A 16,683-nucleotide genomic window follows, 5' to 3' on the forward strand; every position below is an offset into this window, starting at 1 on the left:
TATATATATATATGAAAGTAGAAATGGAATATTACTGATGATAACATGCATGATTAAGCCACTATGCAGTTTATCCTAGATGGGAAACCACATTTAGTATGTTGTGATGATGCTCAAGGAATGAATGTAACTTAATTTTTAAAAATTTTCAGGAGAAAAACAAACAAACAAACAAAACACTAAAACTGTTATCAAAATAAAAAAATGCATATTTGATGACCACAGTAAGCTATATAGCCCCAGCTAAGTACTACTTTATAGTATGTTCATTCTATTCACTGAGGTTTATGCCTGAAGTCAGACTTGGGTTCATGTATATGTATATATCAGTTGTGCTTGCTCTTACAAATATTTAGACAAATTTAGTTCATTAGCAAATCAATTAAATGTGGGGGGGAAGGCATAGAAAGCAACCATGAATACCAGAGACAATGTGGGAGGAGTGTTGGACAGGCCAGAGGGTGAGGGATAGGGAATCAAGGATGGTAAAAAAAAAAAAAAAAAGGAAAATATACAAGACATAAGAAATGGAAATTTATTCGTTGATAACATGTATGTCGATGTGCTTGATTGAGCCAATATACAGTGTATTTTGGATGGAAAATTCATTTTGTATGCTGTAATGATGTATAGTGAATTAATGTAAAAAAATAAATTTAAAGGAAAAAAAAACCTGTGCAATATAATTAAAGCTAGGCTTAAAGTGAAATTTATAGCTCTAAAATGCACATATTAGGGAGAGAAAGGAATGGTTCAAACTTAGTTATCTGATCAGTCATCTCAAAAAGTTAGAAAAAAAACCGAAACCAATGAAAGTAGAAGAAAAGAATAATAAAAAGTAGAAACTAATGAATTATTGAAAAAAGCAAGCATATAATAGAGTAGATCAACAAAATTAATTTTTTGTCTTTTGAACATGAAAACATAGCAATAAAAACTAGAGAAACAAAGTAGAGAGAAGAAAGACTAGAAAAATAAGAACAAAACATTAGTAATATATAGGACAATAGCAAAGAACTCAACATACATCTAACTGAAGGTCTAGAAGGGTTAGAAAAATGGACAGAAAAATATTGAATAAAAACTATAAACCCATAGATTCAGGGAATTCACTGAATGCTAGGTTGGAGAACAGGGGGCGAGGTGAGGGCGGAGGAATGCCAAACCACATCATAATGAAATCGTGAAAAACCAGAGATGACTGAGCCTTGAAAAAAGCTGTTTAAAAAAATGACACATTAAGTAGAGAAGAACAAAGATGAAAATGACAGCAAAGTTTCATCAGGAACAATGCATGCCGTAAAATACAGAGGAACATCTTTAGTACTGAAAGAAAAAAATTGTCACCCTAGAATTCTATTAATTTTTTTTTAGACTTAGAAAAACTGAGAAAATTTATTATCAGTAAAGATATCCAGGAAGAAGAAAATATGATGCCAGATGAACACCTAAATATAAATAATTGTATGAAGAGCATTAAAAATGGCATACAAGTAAATTAAAAGACTTTTAGATCATTTTTAGTCCTTCAGATACTAATTGATTGTTAAAAGGAAAAAATATAACAAAAGGGTATTGAAGGTGCTAAATATATTGTTGTAGAACTATAATATAAAACAATGATACCACAAATGCTCTGATGGCAAAAGGTAAACATACTGTTACAAGATCAATAATAGATATAAAATAAAATATTAAAAAAGTAATCAATGCAAAGGAAGGCAATAAGAAAGGAAAAAAGAAACAAAGAATAGATAAGATTTTTTTTAAATATCAGGATGGTATATTTAAAACCAAGTATAATGATAATCACATAAATGAAATGGTTTAAACATTTTATTGAAAAGGTGACATTGTCAGCTTGGATATAAAGCATGGCCCTCCTATACTCAGTTCAAGAAACTTGCTTTAAATAAATTGGTTAAAAGGAAAACACAAGAAAATGTATACTTTGCTAAAATTAACTAAAAGGAAGCTGAATAAGCTATATTAATATCAGATGGAAGGTTTCAGAGGAAGAAATTTTAACAGGATAAAGAGTCATTTCAACTCGACTTTCTGAAGCAAAGTGCAAGACATCTGTTTTTAAATAGTATTTTATAGGACAATCTAAACTCTGAGATCGTTGGTGACAGTTATTCAGTATTCTCAATCTAAGCCCACTTTGAAAAAAGAAAATAAAAATACATTCTTAGCAAAAGAAGATTGTGACTGCTATGCTTAGACTACTTGTAGTAGAAATCTAACTGCATCTCAATGATAATGAATTTTATATTCTTAACCTGCTATCTACCAGGTTCCTGCACTAGCCCTCTCTCCACCTCAATTTTGTCATCGGTGCATTGAACAGTGTCTACACTCAGGGCCACCTTCCTGGGCACTGAGGAGTGATTCAAAGAAATATCAGTCACAGGAGTCTCTACTGTCGGATATCTGAAGTGGCAAGATCAGATATAAAACCACTTTGTATAAAAAAAAAAAAATTCTTCTTCTAGAGTTCTCTATTTTCTTGACTAATTAATGTCTTAAAAATGTAAAGTGCTCTCTGACTCTTCTTTTTCATTTCTTATGCATAACTTGCTCATTTCTGAGGACAGAAGAGAAAAGAAATAGGAAGAGATAGAGGGAAGAAAACAAAGCAGATCTTTTCTTGCGGAGAATGTAATCATCCTGGGGGCTGTGGCCAAATTTGAAAGCAGCCATCTTGTACACTGAAAGAAACCAGCCAGGAAGGAAGGGCTATTGCTCTTCTCCCATTAGTAAGTTCTGACTGGGGGGAAAGAAGAAAGCATAAGACTGTAGATAAATAGTAACTTGAGATGTGCAGGATTACCTAATAGCCTAATCTCTTGGCCTACTGTGGTTAGATTCCTGGCCCCATAAGCTTGAAAAACACACCCAGGAATGTGCACATGAATGCCCCAAACCCCAACAGGATGGAGAGACGGAAGAGAAAGGATTGCGGTGTGACCACACCCCACCAGAAGATGCTAGCTCCCTCTCCCTCTCTGTCTGTCTCTCTGGTGAGTGTACATGTCCCATGAACTCTTCCCCATCCCACACTTGTTCTCCTGACAATTATTTTCATAAGGTATCTAAAGCAATTAGAAAGCAACCAGCTTTCATTATTAATTGGATACATTATACACTTAACAGACAGGTGTTCAATAAAGAGATGAGATGAGATATTAACTGCCAATGAAACATAAGCCTGCAGTTCTAACCAGAATGGTCCTTCACTGTTACCCATCATGCCAGATTTATTTTTACCTGTGGGTTTTGTTTATTCCACCCCTCACTTGTAACATGTATGCCCCTTACTCCGTCTTCCCTCTTTCTCCCTCCAGTGGCTAAAGCAAACTCTGCACATCCATCACACACCTTTACAAGATTCTATCTATGCTCACAATTTCATGATTGCTGGCAGAGATTAAAAAAAAAAACCTATACTATTATTTATTTTATATTTTTCTTAGCTTTTTGCAGTTTTTATTCTTAAATTTGTTTGGAAAGGAAACTACCTAGCCAGCCAGTATTTGCTGGTTAAAGCAGCTGGATCCCACATGGCTGACTGTGAAATTAGAGTCCCAGGTCCAGCAGAAAAACCCTCCAAGCACATGCACATGCATGCCAAATTTCCCCCCCCCAAAAAAAGGAAAAAATGGAGAAGGGATTGCAACATGACCATCCCCAATGGGAGGGGTGCTTTCTCTCTTCCTTTCTCTCCCTCTCTCCCTCTCTCTCCTTCTTTTCTCTGGTGAGCACATGCACTCTCTGGAAAATTTTTTAAAAGAAGAAGGAAAGGGAAACCACCATTAATAAAAAAATTCACTTGCCAAATTCACTTGGCATAAGACTTAATCATTTTTACTTAAAAATAAACAAAAATAAGCATGTACTAGATATTAAGGACATATATGAATAAAATTGGTATTTGAAACTTTTTCAAGTAAATGGAAAGAAAATGAAGTGCAAATAACTTTTTAATGTTCCAATCTTATTTAATGTCATGTTCTTCATAGGCTCTCTCACACAATACTATCATTTCACACTTTGGAAAATATTAGTTTATTGATTGTCTGTCCTGCCTCATTTCCATTGCGAATTGCAACCTTTGTCTATGTCACTTATTGGAGGGCTTAATCATAACTTTTCTTATGTACTATTTATTTAGTTTATATTGGTTCAGTCAGGAAGATATAAGAGGAACCTTAGAAGAAAAAAATGTTAGTTGCAAATCATGGGTTAGCCAAACCAGAAATAATCTCCTGTCCACTGACTCAATCAGTGCCATATGGGAGAATGGTAAAGAAAACTTGAATTGGTCATAATAAATTATTCTCCAGCACATAAGTAGAGAATTATGTGTGGATATACTGTGTATATTCTTGCTCCTATACCTGTTATTGATATTGTCATGTTCTATTAGGCCATTGGGAAAGTCAAGATGTATTTTCCTAAGTTTTTCTATGCAAAAGGGCATCATGATTTTCCAGACAATCCAATATGTAACTATAGCTTATTACCTGGAAATATAATATCCTTTGTAATGTAAAAATATTTGGCAAGATTATTTGTTGGATTGCTATTTAAGCTTTCTGATTTAAAAGCTGAGTGAGTCAAGTTTAACTTTGGATTTATGTGATCACTATTTCAAAGTTCATTTGCATTTTGTAAGACTTCACTTTCAAACCCAGAGAGTCAAACTCAACAGGCTTTTCTTTTCTTTTTTCTTTTTGGAGAGGTTTTTGCTATAGGATGCGTGGGCTCGCCAGAAAGATAGAGAGAGACAGGGAGACAGAAAGTGAGAAATCACCCCCCAGGGGGGATGATCACATTGCAATCCCTTCTCCTCCATTCTCCTCTTGGGATCTTGGACACTCTGACAAATGTGCCCAGCATGAGTTTAAGCCACCAGGTCCAGGACTCGAACTGCTGTTGACAACATGGGAGTCCAGCAATGTAGCCATTACACCATTTGCTGGTCCCAAAACTCAACAAATTTTAAGTTGCCAACTACCCTAACTAGGGTGTTGGTTGTTACTAAGCAGCTGAATTTGAGATTGATTAACAGAAGTACACTATACTCATTTGCTATTTGACTCTCTTCATTTCTGATATAAATCAGAGCTTCACATTTTCTCAACGCACATGCATATCATGCACTTTACAAATAAAAACCAAGAATAATCACAAAGTCTTCACTTTTCATTAATTCTCAAGACTTTGGCCTTATCTCTTAACAATTATTTTTATTATATTCACACAACTGAATCTACATTTCTTAGTTGTATTTATATAAAAGTGCTTTATCATCTTCAAAGCATCTCCCTGACTTTCAGGAGAAAAGCATATGTTCCAATCTTGATTAAGTATTTGAGATTCGATGAATGTTATCCATAAAATAACTATTCATTCTTTTATATAAAAGTCTAGACTGCTTAGAACACTTAATATAAGGATTTTGAATTGATTTTTTTTAAGATTCAGTATGTCAAGGTAGAGTTATATTTCTCTTATATTTTATGTCCCTCTAAAATTACTACACATTTCTCAAAACTAAAAGGATAGTCAGAAGATTTTATTTCATATGAGTTTAAAATGTTTTATTCTCAATTGAGTTTATCAGCAGAAAAGGTTATGACCTGATATTAATAAGAGGAACAAAGGATTTTGATTTTCTTTGTATTCTAATCCTCCAGCAGCTAATAAATATTTTAACTGCATCTTCCAAATGCAGCATTATGCCTTGTTCAAAAGAATTTTAACTAGTTATCAAAAGTAGGAATTAATTACTTAAGCTTTCCATTTGGAGCAGTTTAGTGGAAGGAAAAGCCATCTATTTTAGTGAAAGAAGGTAGAATTTACAACCAACAGACCTGAATTATAATCCTAGGTTCCCACATGAGAAAGTAATTTCCCTTCTCTCAATAAAAGCTTGCATATATACAAAATGGGAGTAACAATATCCTCTTATAAACATGTACAAATAATTTATGACCCTGACCATAATAGTTACTTTAAAAGACGGCAGCTATCATTATATAATAAGCAAGTTTTCAAAAATATTGGTCTTCTCTTAAAAATTTATTTCAAGTAAGTAGAATTAGTCTATTTTTTTTTCTTATTCTCCCTATTTATTCCATGTGTTTCTATGGGAGACTTATGCTGCCACAGCCTGGTGGTAGGCACTAGAATCACGACTTGCAGGAAGGAGAAATCGGTCCTCAGGGATTTACATTCTAGCAGACAGTAAATGATGTTTAAAGAAGTAAATGTCACTATAACAATGAAAGTGCTGTTGAACACGTGAAGCAGGGGTTGATGGATGGGAAAGGGTGGGAGAGGAGACAACTTTAGGTAAGCCGGTTGGGAAAACATCTGAGTGGTGACATCTGAGCAGAGTCTTGAAAGGAAGAAGGAACCAAGGTGGGCCTGCCTGGGGGGAACACTGAGGTGTAGAGAAGGGCGAGAGGAAACAGCTGAGCAGGAAGAGCCTGTGCCCTGGATCTACGTAGAGAAGCCAGGAGGTGGAGCAGGATGAACCAGACCTACGTGTTTGGAGATGAACTGAAAATCGAGGCAGGGACTCATCCTGTGCAGACTTGCCAGGCATGGTGAGGAGAGGAATAGGGAGCCATCTTGTAGGCAGCTATGGCAGGTAGTGAGGGAAAGACACGGGTGCTGAATGGACAGTAGTGAAGTCGGTGGAGGAGACATGTTTGGATTTGGAATATAGTTTGAAACCAGAGGGGTAAGATAAAGAGAAGACTCAAGAAAAGTCACTGACTTTTTTTGTTCCTGCAACTGAAAGACTAGTACCATGCTTTGACCAAGAAGGTGGATGGGGCAGACTGGAGAATCTCAGTTAAGAGTTCTGTTTGGGGCTTGATAACCTTGAGACATGAACATACCAAATGAAGTGAATATATTGTATAAAGGATACAAATGGTAATTTTTAAATGTCATTATTGGGTTTCTATTTGTTTCATGTAAAAAATCTTGTTCAGGCCACATACACCCAAAGTCATTGAAGTGATTGTGACTGTAATTCTCTCAAGAGACTGTCCTTGCAGAAATCTCTTCTGGACTACATTTAACAAAAAGGAGTAACTAAGTTCAAAAGTCTCTATTTGAATCTTCCTGTGTCTCCCCCAGGTCATGAGATGGGTCATATCTTGGCAGGATTAAACACATAACAGTCCCATTAAGGAAGCACCGACCAAAGGGCGCATTGTTCTTTACGTTATTTCAGAGTATTCAAGATCATTGCACCAGATGTTCTAAAGCAAACTATGGCCCAGAGACCAAATAAGGCCCCTGCCTATTTTTATAAATAAAGTTTTATTGGAACACAGTTATATCTAGTCTCTAAGTATTCCACAGGGCTCCTTTACACTAAAAGACAGAGTGTAGTGACAGAGGTCGATGGCTCATGAAGCCTAAAATATCTGACCTTTTAAGAAAAAAGTGGTTGACCCTGCTCTGCAGTTCTAATAATATAGGCTCACCATTTTACAACTTGAAAAAAGGTGAATCAGAGATGATCTGAGATTTATATTCATTTACGGCCTGAAACATTGTAAACAAATTTTAGTAATTGTTTTCTCTTTTTTCCTCTAAAGCTGAGAATCAGAGTTCAATTGGAACAACAGAAAAAACAGGTGAGTTATTTTTCTGAGTATATTCATGAGTAAAATCCAAAAAATGAGATAAAGTAAGCCAATCAGTTTGAGGGCAGAATAAAATAATACAGGGTAAAATATTACATGACAACTAAACATTGCTTAGGAAACCTTGAGTTGGAAAAACAAACAATTGTAGACCAGAAGAATATCCAAGAACATTTTTGAGTTCTCTGTGGCCAAGGTGAGTGGAGAGCCAGCTTTGGTGAATATATACAACTCATGAAATTGTCCTCTGCACAGAAAAACACTGTTTTGGGTCTATTTCTGCGGTCAATGAGCCTTCTAGAAGGACAGTATCTTCTCTGCGACTTCCAACAAAGGCTGGTCTTAGCATTCAAAAAGACGATGTTGTAAACCATAGTTAGCAATCTAACATGCTTCCATTCTAAGAAGTACTCATGTTTTACCATCTCTTAATTTTAAAACAGAATGAGTTTTAGAGAATGAAGCAAGAGGAATTAAAAAATATTGTTGGGTAGGAGAAGGTGTCAATGTGTTTTCTTATAGTTTTGAAAGCATAGTTACATGAAGGATCTTTATCTTCCTACATCTTACCTCACAAAACAAATTCATAGGTTCTCAATCTGGGCCACTCCTGGTATAAATAAAATAAAAATGTAAAATAAATCTAGAAAATGATGTAACTTAAAATACCAGAAAAAATAAACTGATGAGCAACTCTAATACTATATTCACAGTGAATGTCCTACATAATCTTCTTAGTGTACCTTTTACCTCCTATGTACAAGAAATTTGAAACAAATTATTATGCTTTTAATTTTTAATTACATTCTTCTACTACATAATATATATCATAAAAATAGAATTATTTTCATATTATTAATACTCTTTGCTCTACCTCATGGTCAATTTTTTTTTATTATTATTTCTATCTTCATGGTCTAGAAATGGGCAAACACTGGAAAAAGAAAGCAAAACAAAACATAAATACAAGGGGCATTCGAAAAGTCATAGAATATGTATATTATGAAAAAATTATGCATGGAGTTCAAAAAAATGTGGGGCCCAAAATACACTCATACTTTAATTCCAGTTTTGTACCAACTTTCTGAAGTCCTTTCAAACAGAGCATCAGATCAGAGAGGTTTGATGTGGTCCTGCAGGAAGTTCCTCCTTCTGCTTTGGGGATTGTCTATCAAGGAAGACAATGTTGGAAGAGAATGGCTGACCGCAGTTTGAATCCGGCCCTGGGGCTCTTGTGTACATCCTCAAAATCCCAATAGGAGAGAGAAGTGGAGGAGAAGGAATTATGGCGTGGCCAGGGCACACTAGTAGTGCTTTCTCCCTCACCTTTGCTCTCTGTCTTTCCCTGTCCCTCTCTGCCAAGTGCATGTGACTGCTAGCAATTACACAAAGAAAAAGAACTTTAGCTATATGTTAAAACTAAAGACTAAACCCAGATTCACCTCCCCCAAAAGGATGAACTCACATAGTTACTAACAGGGTATTTTTTTTTTTTACTTCTATTGATAACTCTATTTTTTTTTAGATTAACAACTCTTTTAATCTTATGATTTGAAATCAAAGTTATTAAAATATTAAACTTGTGAAATACACAACCATAAGACGGAGGATAGTATATTGCTAAAAATATTAGTATTTCATTTTTAGATAGAAGTTGATCTAGATTCTAGCTCATAGAATTACCAAATCCTGCTTCCTTCCTATAAACGTAAGTTAATATGTATTTAAGGTTTGATTATATTACACACTGTTCTCAGATTTCGTATTTTCTTTCATGTCCTATATCTAGCTTTACTTCTTTGAAAAATCACATTTTTACCACCTATTCAACTATTATTCAGGGCATAAAAATTGATAATTATTTTGTATAGGACCTTTTTAGGGATTCAAATAAGGAAGGAAATGCTATATAAAATGTGATTTATAAACAGTTATACATGGATATAATGATTTAACAATACAAAATAAAAATAGATCCAAGTTGAGTGATATCAATGAGATGACTAACTAGAAATTCCTAGCACTCTTGCCCTCTACAAATAAATAAATAAATAAACAAACAAACAAACAAACAACTACATCTTGAGCAAAATAACTAAAGGGGAGCTTGGGAGAACAGCCAAGCCTGCAGCAGAAATCCTGCAGAGCACAGACACCCAGGACAGTCACAGAAAGAAGGAAAAGAAATACCTCAGCCAGCCCATTCCCCAGCTGGGATCCCAGTTGGCTCCTGTTTTTCTTTTGTAATCATTAAATGAATGAAGAAAAAAATTAATGCTGTAATGATTTTAAATATGTGCCAGTACTAATATTAAGATAAAAAAGGTAGTCTCATGAATACGCTTTGTCATTAACCATAGTCACTTCTGCTGCCAGATGCTTGCTCATTCAGCACACCCTGGTGGGCCCCATTCCTGGAGACTGTTCGAACACTTGGGAATCATCAGGGTGCGACATAAAGACCCTTGCTCTCAGCCTCCGAAGGTCATCAGCTCTGAGCTCACCATAGATCCCTCTATGTCAGCCCCAGGAAGAACATTAGGCTCAAAATTTATGAATTCAGACAAGTGCTATCATTTTATACTATGATCATGCTAAAAGGATGAAGTTTCTAAAACTGTGGGTTACTTCTCATTAGTAGGTCATGATCTATATTTTTAAAAATCATATATACGAGAACAGAAAATAATACCAGAAGGCATTACATGTAATAGGAGTAAATTGTGTGTGTGTGTGTGTGTGTGTACTTGATTTAACTGAGGTTTGTAACTTTAAAAATATTGGGAAGTTTCTGTTTATTGAGCCACTAGATCCTTCCATTAAGAAGGATTAACTCTACTGCCTCTCTGTGGATCATTAGCAATAGCCATTGGCACTGGATAATCAACACATTTTAAGCAGGGAGCTCGGAGTTTCATTTGAACCAGAGAGATCCTACTCAGTCCTGAGGCTGCCACTTAACCTGTCTGTGAGTAGGTAATGAGGTAGGACATGGAGTCTTGAAAATTAACCCTTGGGAAATCCCAGGAAGATTAGTACCATTGGTTATTTAACCAACCGTCTCGTTCTCTAGCAACAGGACTGAAAGAGCCTGTATCCTCACTGAAGCGTTTAACACAGGAAAAAGCAACGGCAAGTTCCACGGTTTCAGCTAGTTCCCACTCTTGCATTGAATATTCCTTTTTCTGCCTGGGTAGCGCAGTAGCCTGACATTTTTCTTTGTTCTTATGGGCATATATCTAGCTTCCTCCCACAGACCTCTTGCGTGGCAAGGATGGTACAGACTCTAAACATTATTCTTCCCCCACAGATGTCAAAACTGCAAGAACTTGCAGTGCGTGCTGGGCTGTGGGTGGCAGAGAAGGAAGGAGCCAAGGCAGTCAGAGAAATCTCAGTTTCACTGGTGCAATTATACACGATCTCAGTACTCCAAAAGGACCATAATTATAAGAGATGCCCCTTAATTCAGACAAGCCATCGACTACTCTTTCCTGCCTACCCACTGCAGCCCAAGCTCCACGTAGGGTGTGGCCTTTGCGCCCTGGGAACTTGCAATTCAGTGCAGGAACAAGGCAGACGGGGGTGATAGAAATGAAAAACTTCATTCTCCAAGAAAAAGAACATTGATTTGCCAAAATCTGTTTAACTACAAATTATACTTTACCTCAACTTCTTTATAGAAAAAATAATATACACTTAGAAAACAAGTATTTCTCTTTCCTTTAAACTAGTTGAGATGTACAGGTTTTAAATAATAACATTTTTATTTATAATTTTTGTTTGGTTCCTTCTGATTCAAAGTGGAAAAGGTTAACTAAGCAAATAAGTAATCACACACTTTTAATGAATTTTCCTTGGAAAGAAGCAGCATGGACAGTAGTGGAAATACAAAGAAGCAGCAGTTACTTTAAATAAAGCACAGAGTATTGGGACCAGCAGTTAGCGTAATGGCTGTGTCGCTGAACTCCCACGTAGTCTACCACAGTTCGAGTCCCGGACCCAGTGGCTTAAACTCACGCTGGGCGCATATGCGCACGTGCCCAAGATCCAGAGAGGAGAAAGGAGGAGAAGGGATTGCGGTGTGGTCATCCCCCCTGGGGAGTGATTTCTTGGTTTCTGTCTCTGTCCCTCTCTGTCTTCCTGGTGAGCACACGCACCCTATAGCAAAAATCTCTCTAAATAAATAAATAAATAATATTATAAAGCACAGAGTATAAACAGCTGCTGAGCCATAGGAAATCAAAATGATGACATCTTCGATTTTCCCTCAGTGGTTCTGACCAAAGTCTCATGCAATCTTGACTCTTTAGCCACTGAGAAATATGATAAAATCAAAAGTCCCATGCGCTATACCCAGTTCAGATATGGGTGATGGAAACAATCATGCTCATCTGATTACAATTGAAATGTGAGTAATGCATTTACACAGCATCATATTCCCAAAGGATGTCAGGCACTAGGTTATACAGCCTAGGGTAAGAGATCTAAGCTTTCTTGACCACCTCTTGAAAGTGTAATGCTGATACCTAGTTTTTTATTCCAAACTTAATCATCCTAAACCAAAAAAAAGAGAGATATTTTTCAGAGAGACAGAGAGAGACAGAGAAACAGAAAGAAAGAAATCACCTTCCAAGAGGAATGACCACGCTGCAATCCCTTCTCCTCCATTTTCCTCTCAGGATTTTGGAGCACATGTATACACACATGCCGGGCATGAGTTTTAAGCCTCCAGGTTCGGGACTTGAACCATGGTTGATTACGTGGGAGTCCAGTGACATAACCATTCCTCCATTTGCTAGTCCTCAAATCATCTTTTTTTAAAAAAAACTTAATCATCTTTCCAAGAGTAATGGTTGTGAATTTAGGATTCAGTGTTTCGATTGTACATACCCCATTACTCAACAATAGTTTTCACAGATCTTCAAAATGCAAACCATTTGAATCTGCAAAGAAATCCAGTATGAAGAGTTAATATCCTATTCTCACTATGGATTTGTGATTTTTCTACAGTTAGCACTCTACAACCAAATGCATCAACCTCCGAAGCCAGTGTGTCCTCTTCCATACCAACAACGATTCCAGAAAACACTTTGCAGTCTCAAGGTATGACTTCTGTGTGCCTGAGAAGAAACTTGCTCTACTTGGTCTTTCTCCACCAAGAAAACCCAACCAACCTTGAGGGGCAAAACAGCGCTCTTTCAGAAAGACATTGACTTTTTGTTTCGATACTTCCTTCAATGAGAATGAGGGAGGTTTGTGAGGGTTGGTACACGTGAACCAAAGATGACTTGTTTTTTCTTTCCTTAAAATGATAGGTACTGAGAATGGCAAAAATGCAAGTGCTTCAGCAACCAGTCCCTCGTATTCTAGTGAGTAACAGACATACCTTCATTCATGCAGTAAATACACAGACTAATTGAATGGGACCAAAAAAGGGAAGGGATCAGATTAGGAGTAGCCTTTTCTCAACCTTACTGAACCTGCAACCCCGTTATATTCCTAACTGCTGCTTGCTTTGAGAACTTCCTACAAGTGAATTTGCTTTTACTGAGCACACCTTGGCAATTTTTTCTTACATTAGTGTGAACCAATTACCACCCAGGGCCGAGGATGACTTGATGGGAATAGTTTCAGGTAGGCCAAAGGACACAGACAGAGATTTCTGTACAAATGAATTGCTCCCAAACTGTCATGTTGTACACCCTGAATATATTTTATTTTTATTTGTAAATTAAATATTTTAAATAAAAATAATCAAAAAATGAATTTTTGTATCGATAGAACTTTATTTTTTTTTTCAGAGAGTTTTTTTGTTTTGTTTTTGTTTTGTTTTTGTTTTTGTTTTTGTTTTTCTTATAGGGCGCATACACCGCTGGAGAGACAGAAAGACAGAAAGCAAGAAATCACCCCCCACCCCCGGGAGTGTGGCCATGCCGCAATTTCTTCTCCTCTCAGTATTTTGGGTATGCACACACACGTGCTCAGCATGAGTTTTAAGCCTCCGGGTCCAGGACTCAGACCTCAGTTAACTACATGGGAGTCTAGCAACATGACCATTACACCATTTCCTGGTCCCAATAGAACTTTAACATTAAAAATGGCCTTTAAGGAAGATCCCAATTGGGCCAGAAGGTGGCATAGTGGTTAGGGTGCTGGCTAACTGTGGTTCAAGTCCCAGACCCAGTGGCAGTGGCTCACTTTCTTGCTTTCTCTCTCTCTCGCTCTCCCTCTCTCTCTCTCTCTCTCCCTCTCTCTCTCTCTCTCTCTCTCGTGAGTGCGCATTCCTTATAGCAAATTTTAAAATAATAATATCAATAAATAAAATTAAACAAAATAATTAATTTCCTTAGCAATTAAGAATAATACAAATACATATGAAGCTAGCATCGTAAAAGATTACCTAAGGTGGAAATCAAAGCATTCCATTAAATGTCAGTGCAGGAATGATTGACCTGCTGATTCTTGGCATCTTCATTTTGGAAGGTAATGATGACCTCACCCAAGGTCTGTTACAAAATCTGTAGACCTAAACCACATATTTAACCCTGACAGGAGACATGTAAACCACCCTACAAATGAACTAAATGTGAGAAAACTATTCTCACCCCTGATGAAAGTATGATGAGCATGTATCCAAGCAGATGGGAATACCTAACAAAAGGACAACCTTAGCTTCTATCCGTTAGTTGTATCTCTATCATAGCTTTTTAAGTTCCATCACTACAATTTTACCTTGGGAAATGACCATCAGAAAATAGTGCAGATGCTTAAAAAATAGCACAACCCCTCCTCTTAATAAAAACAAGGAAAATTCACCCTCCATTACTGCAGCAACAGTACCCTAAACACAGACACTCACAAACAACACAATCAATCTCTCTAGAACCATGAGGCCTATCTTTAAGAATGAAATCTTCTGTGACATCCATTCATGTTATGTTATGCCTTTTATAGTTTTAAGATATTATTATAGGAGGATATATAGCATTAGGACAAGAGCTATGTATTTCTCTTTAGTCATTTTATTACAAAGCACTAAAAAATATAATGTGTGAGTTTGAGTTTAACTATAATCTAAAGGATATTTTCTACTTCTCCAGTCTCTCATCTCCCACTCCTCTAGTTCCCAGGAAGATGAGAACTCTCCCTCAAAGGTTTGGAATTCTGTTTCACAAAGGTTACAAGACTGACATCAAGTGGATATGTCTGAAATGACAACTAGAGCAACACACGGATCAGTCTTCTTGGCTTTAAATCTCGCATTTTTCATAGGATGACATTTAAAGATGAAAGGAAGCGTGCATGATTTGCTCAGTTAGTAAACTGCATGTGTAAAATTCAGTGCTCATTGTAATTGACAATGTCTTCAATTCCTTTTAGGTATTATTTTGCCTGTGGTTATTGCTTTGATTGTAATAACACTTTCAGTGTTTGGTCTGGTGGGTTTGTATCGAATGTGCTGGAAGACAGACCCAGGTAGGTAACAGTTTTCTGCTTAGCTTTATTTATCTCATCCTGTTTTCCTGAAAGGAGTGTGCACAAACATAGGCTGAGTCTAAACCTGAATTTAAACTCTTCAAGGGAGAGAGGAGTCATAGAAAGAAAGAAAATGGCATATTACCTGATCACAGAAGTAGAGGGGAAAGGGTGGGGAAATCTACTGAATGCTCGTGAGTGTGAACAGCAGGGATTAACTGCTAATGTAACTGCTAATGGTAGATGTTATCAAATGTGGACAAATTCTCTCTCTCTCTCTCTCTCTCTCTCTCTCTCTTATTTATTTATTTATTTATTTATTTATTTATTTTAGAGAGAGTTTTGCTATGGAGCACAGCCCAGAGAGGCAGAGAGACATAGAGACAGAAAGCAAGAAATCACTGCTCAGGAGGATGGCCATGCCACAATCCTTTCTCCTCCATTCTCCTCTCATGATTTTGGGCACATGCTCCTGGCATGGGTTTCAAGACTCGGGGTCCAGGACTCGAAGCATGTTTGGCCATATGGGAGTCCAGCAACATAGCCATTATGCCATCTACTGATTCTGACAAATTCTTTTTTTAGTAAGATAGCCCCAATTTTATGAATGGGCAGGGAAATATAGTAATAAAGGCATAAAACCACGCCCTGTTTTTAGAGGTTATGCCATTCTATGTGACAGAGTAAAAGAACTCGCTGAGAACTCAGTGGAGGGGCACATACTCTCAAGAAGCATGTTCTGTGACTTATTTCTCCTCTAGAGGCACAGTTTCCTTCCAATGAAAGTGTCTTCTGTGACTGTGTTTTTTTTTTTTTTTTTCAAAATAAACTTTATATTTTAGAATAGATTCACGGAAAGGAAAGGTACGACAGGAAGTTCCTATATAGTCCTCATGTGGTGTCCCTTTTATTTAGTACCTTACATTGTCATGCTATGTTTATCACAATTAACTAACCAATATTGATACGCTATTAAAATCATTAACTAAATTCCCCTCCTATATTTGGTCTTTATTTTCTGTCCCTGGAACATGGGTTTTCTTTTTTTCAATCAATGCTTCACCTGAATCCCCTTCAGCACTGTGGCTCAGCTGTTCCCTACGTGACTTTAGTTCAGATCTTCTTTTCTATTCTAGACCTCTGCCCCGGTCATGTAATGTAGTGTGCAGTATCCATGCTGTCATCCATGCCACGCCTTCTCCTGGAATGGCCAGCCCACCTCTTAGCTTTTATCACACTCAATCTCTAATTCGTCCACAACATCCAGCTCCTATACCAACTTATCCTAGTTTCATATAACATAGCACTTCTTCCAGCAAAACAATGGGCTGTCCCTTTAATTCTAACTCTACAGAATTTTATTATTCATTCATCTTTCTACTGTGTAGTTAACTTCTTTATGTGCCTGCCTCCCCTGCAAGACAGGCAACCCCTCCAAGTCATAAACATATCTCGTTCATGTGGATTTGTACCTAACATATAGCCAACCCTGATTATATGCTTGAAGAATTTAATTCTAACGTTCAATAAAATG

General features: G+C 36.8%; 1 protein-coding gene across 2 annotated transcripts in view; it reads left to right on the forward strand.

The window, feature by feature from the left end:
• The window catches only part of EMCN (endomucin), a 72,710-nt gene that overhangs the window by 42,150 nt on the left and 13,877 nt on the right, over positions 1-16,683 (forward strand). For both annotated transcript variants that reach the window (XM_027773317.1, XM_006152156.3), the window contains exons 4-7: positions 7,626-7,664; positions 12,684-12,776; positions 12,989-13,042; positions 15,054-15,149. In XM_027773317.1, coding sequence (XP_027629118.1) covers positions 7,626-7,664; positions 12,684-12,776; positions 12,989-13,042; positions 15,054-15,149 — 282 coding nt within the window. The remainder of the gene's footprint in view (positions 1-7,625; positions 7,665-12,683; positions 12,777-12,988; positions 13,043-15,053; positions 15,150-16,683) is intronic.

The sequence above is a fragment of the Tupaia chinensis genome, unplaced genomic scaffold, assembly GCF_000334495.1.
Source record: "Tupaia chinensis unplaced genomic scaffold, TupChi_1.0 Scaffold000340_1, whole genome shotgun sequence".
Taxonomy (NCBI): Eukaryota; Metazoa; Chordata; class Mammalia; order Scandentia; family Tupaiidae; genus Tupaia; species Tupaia belangeri.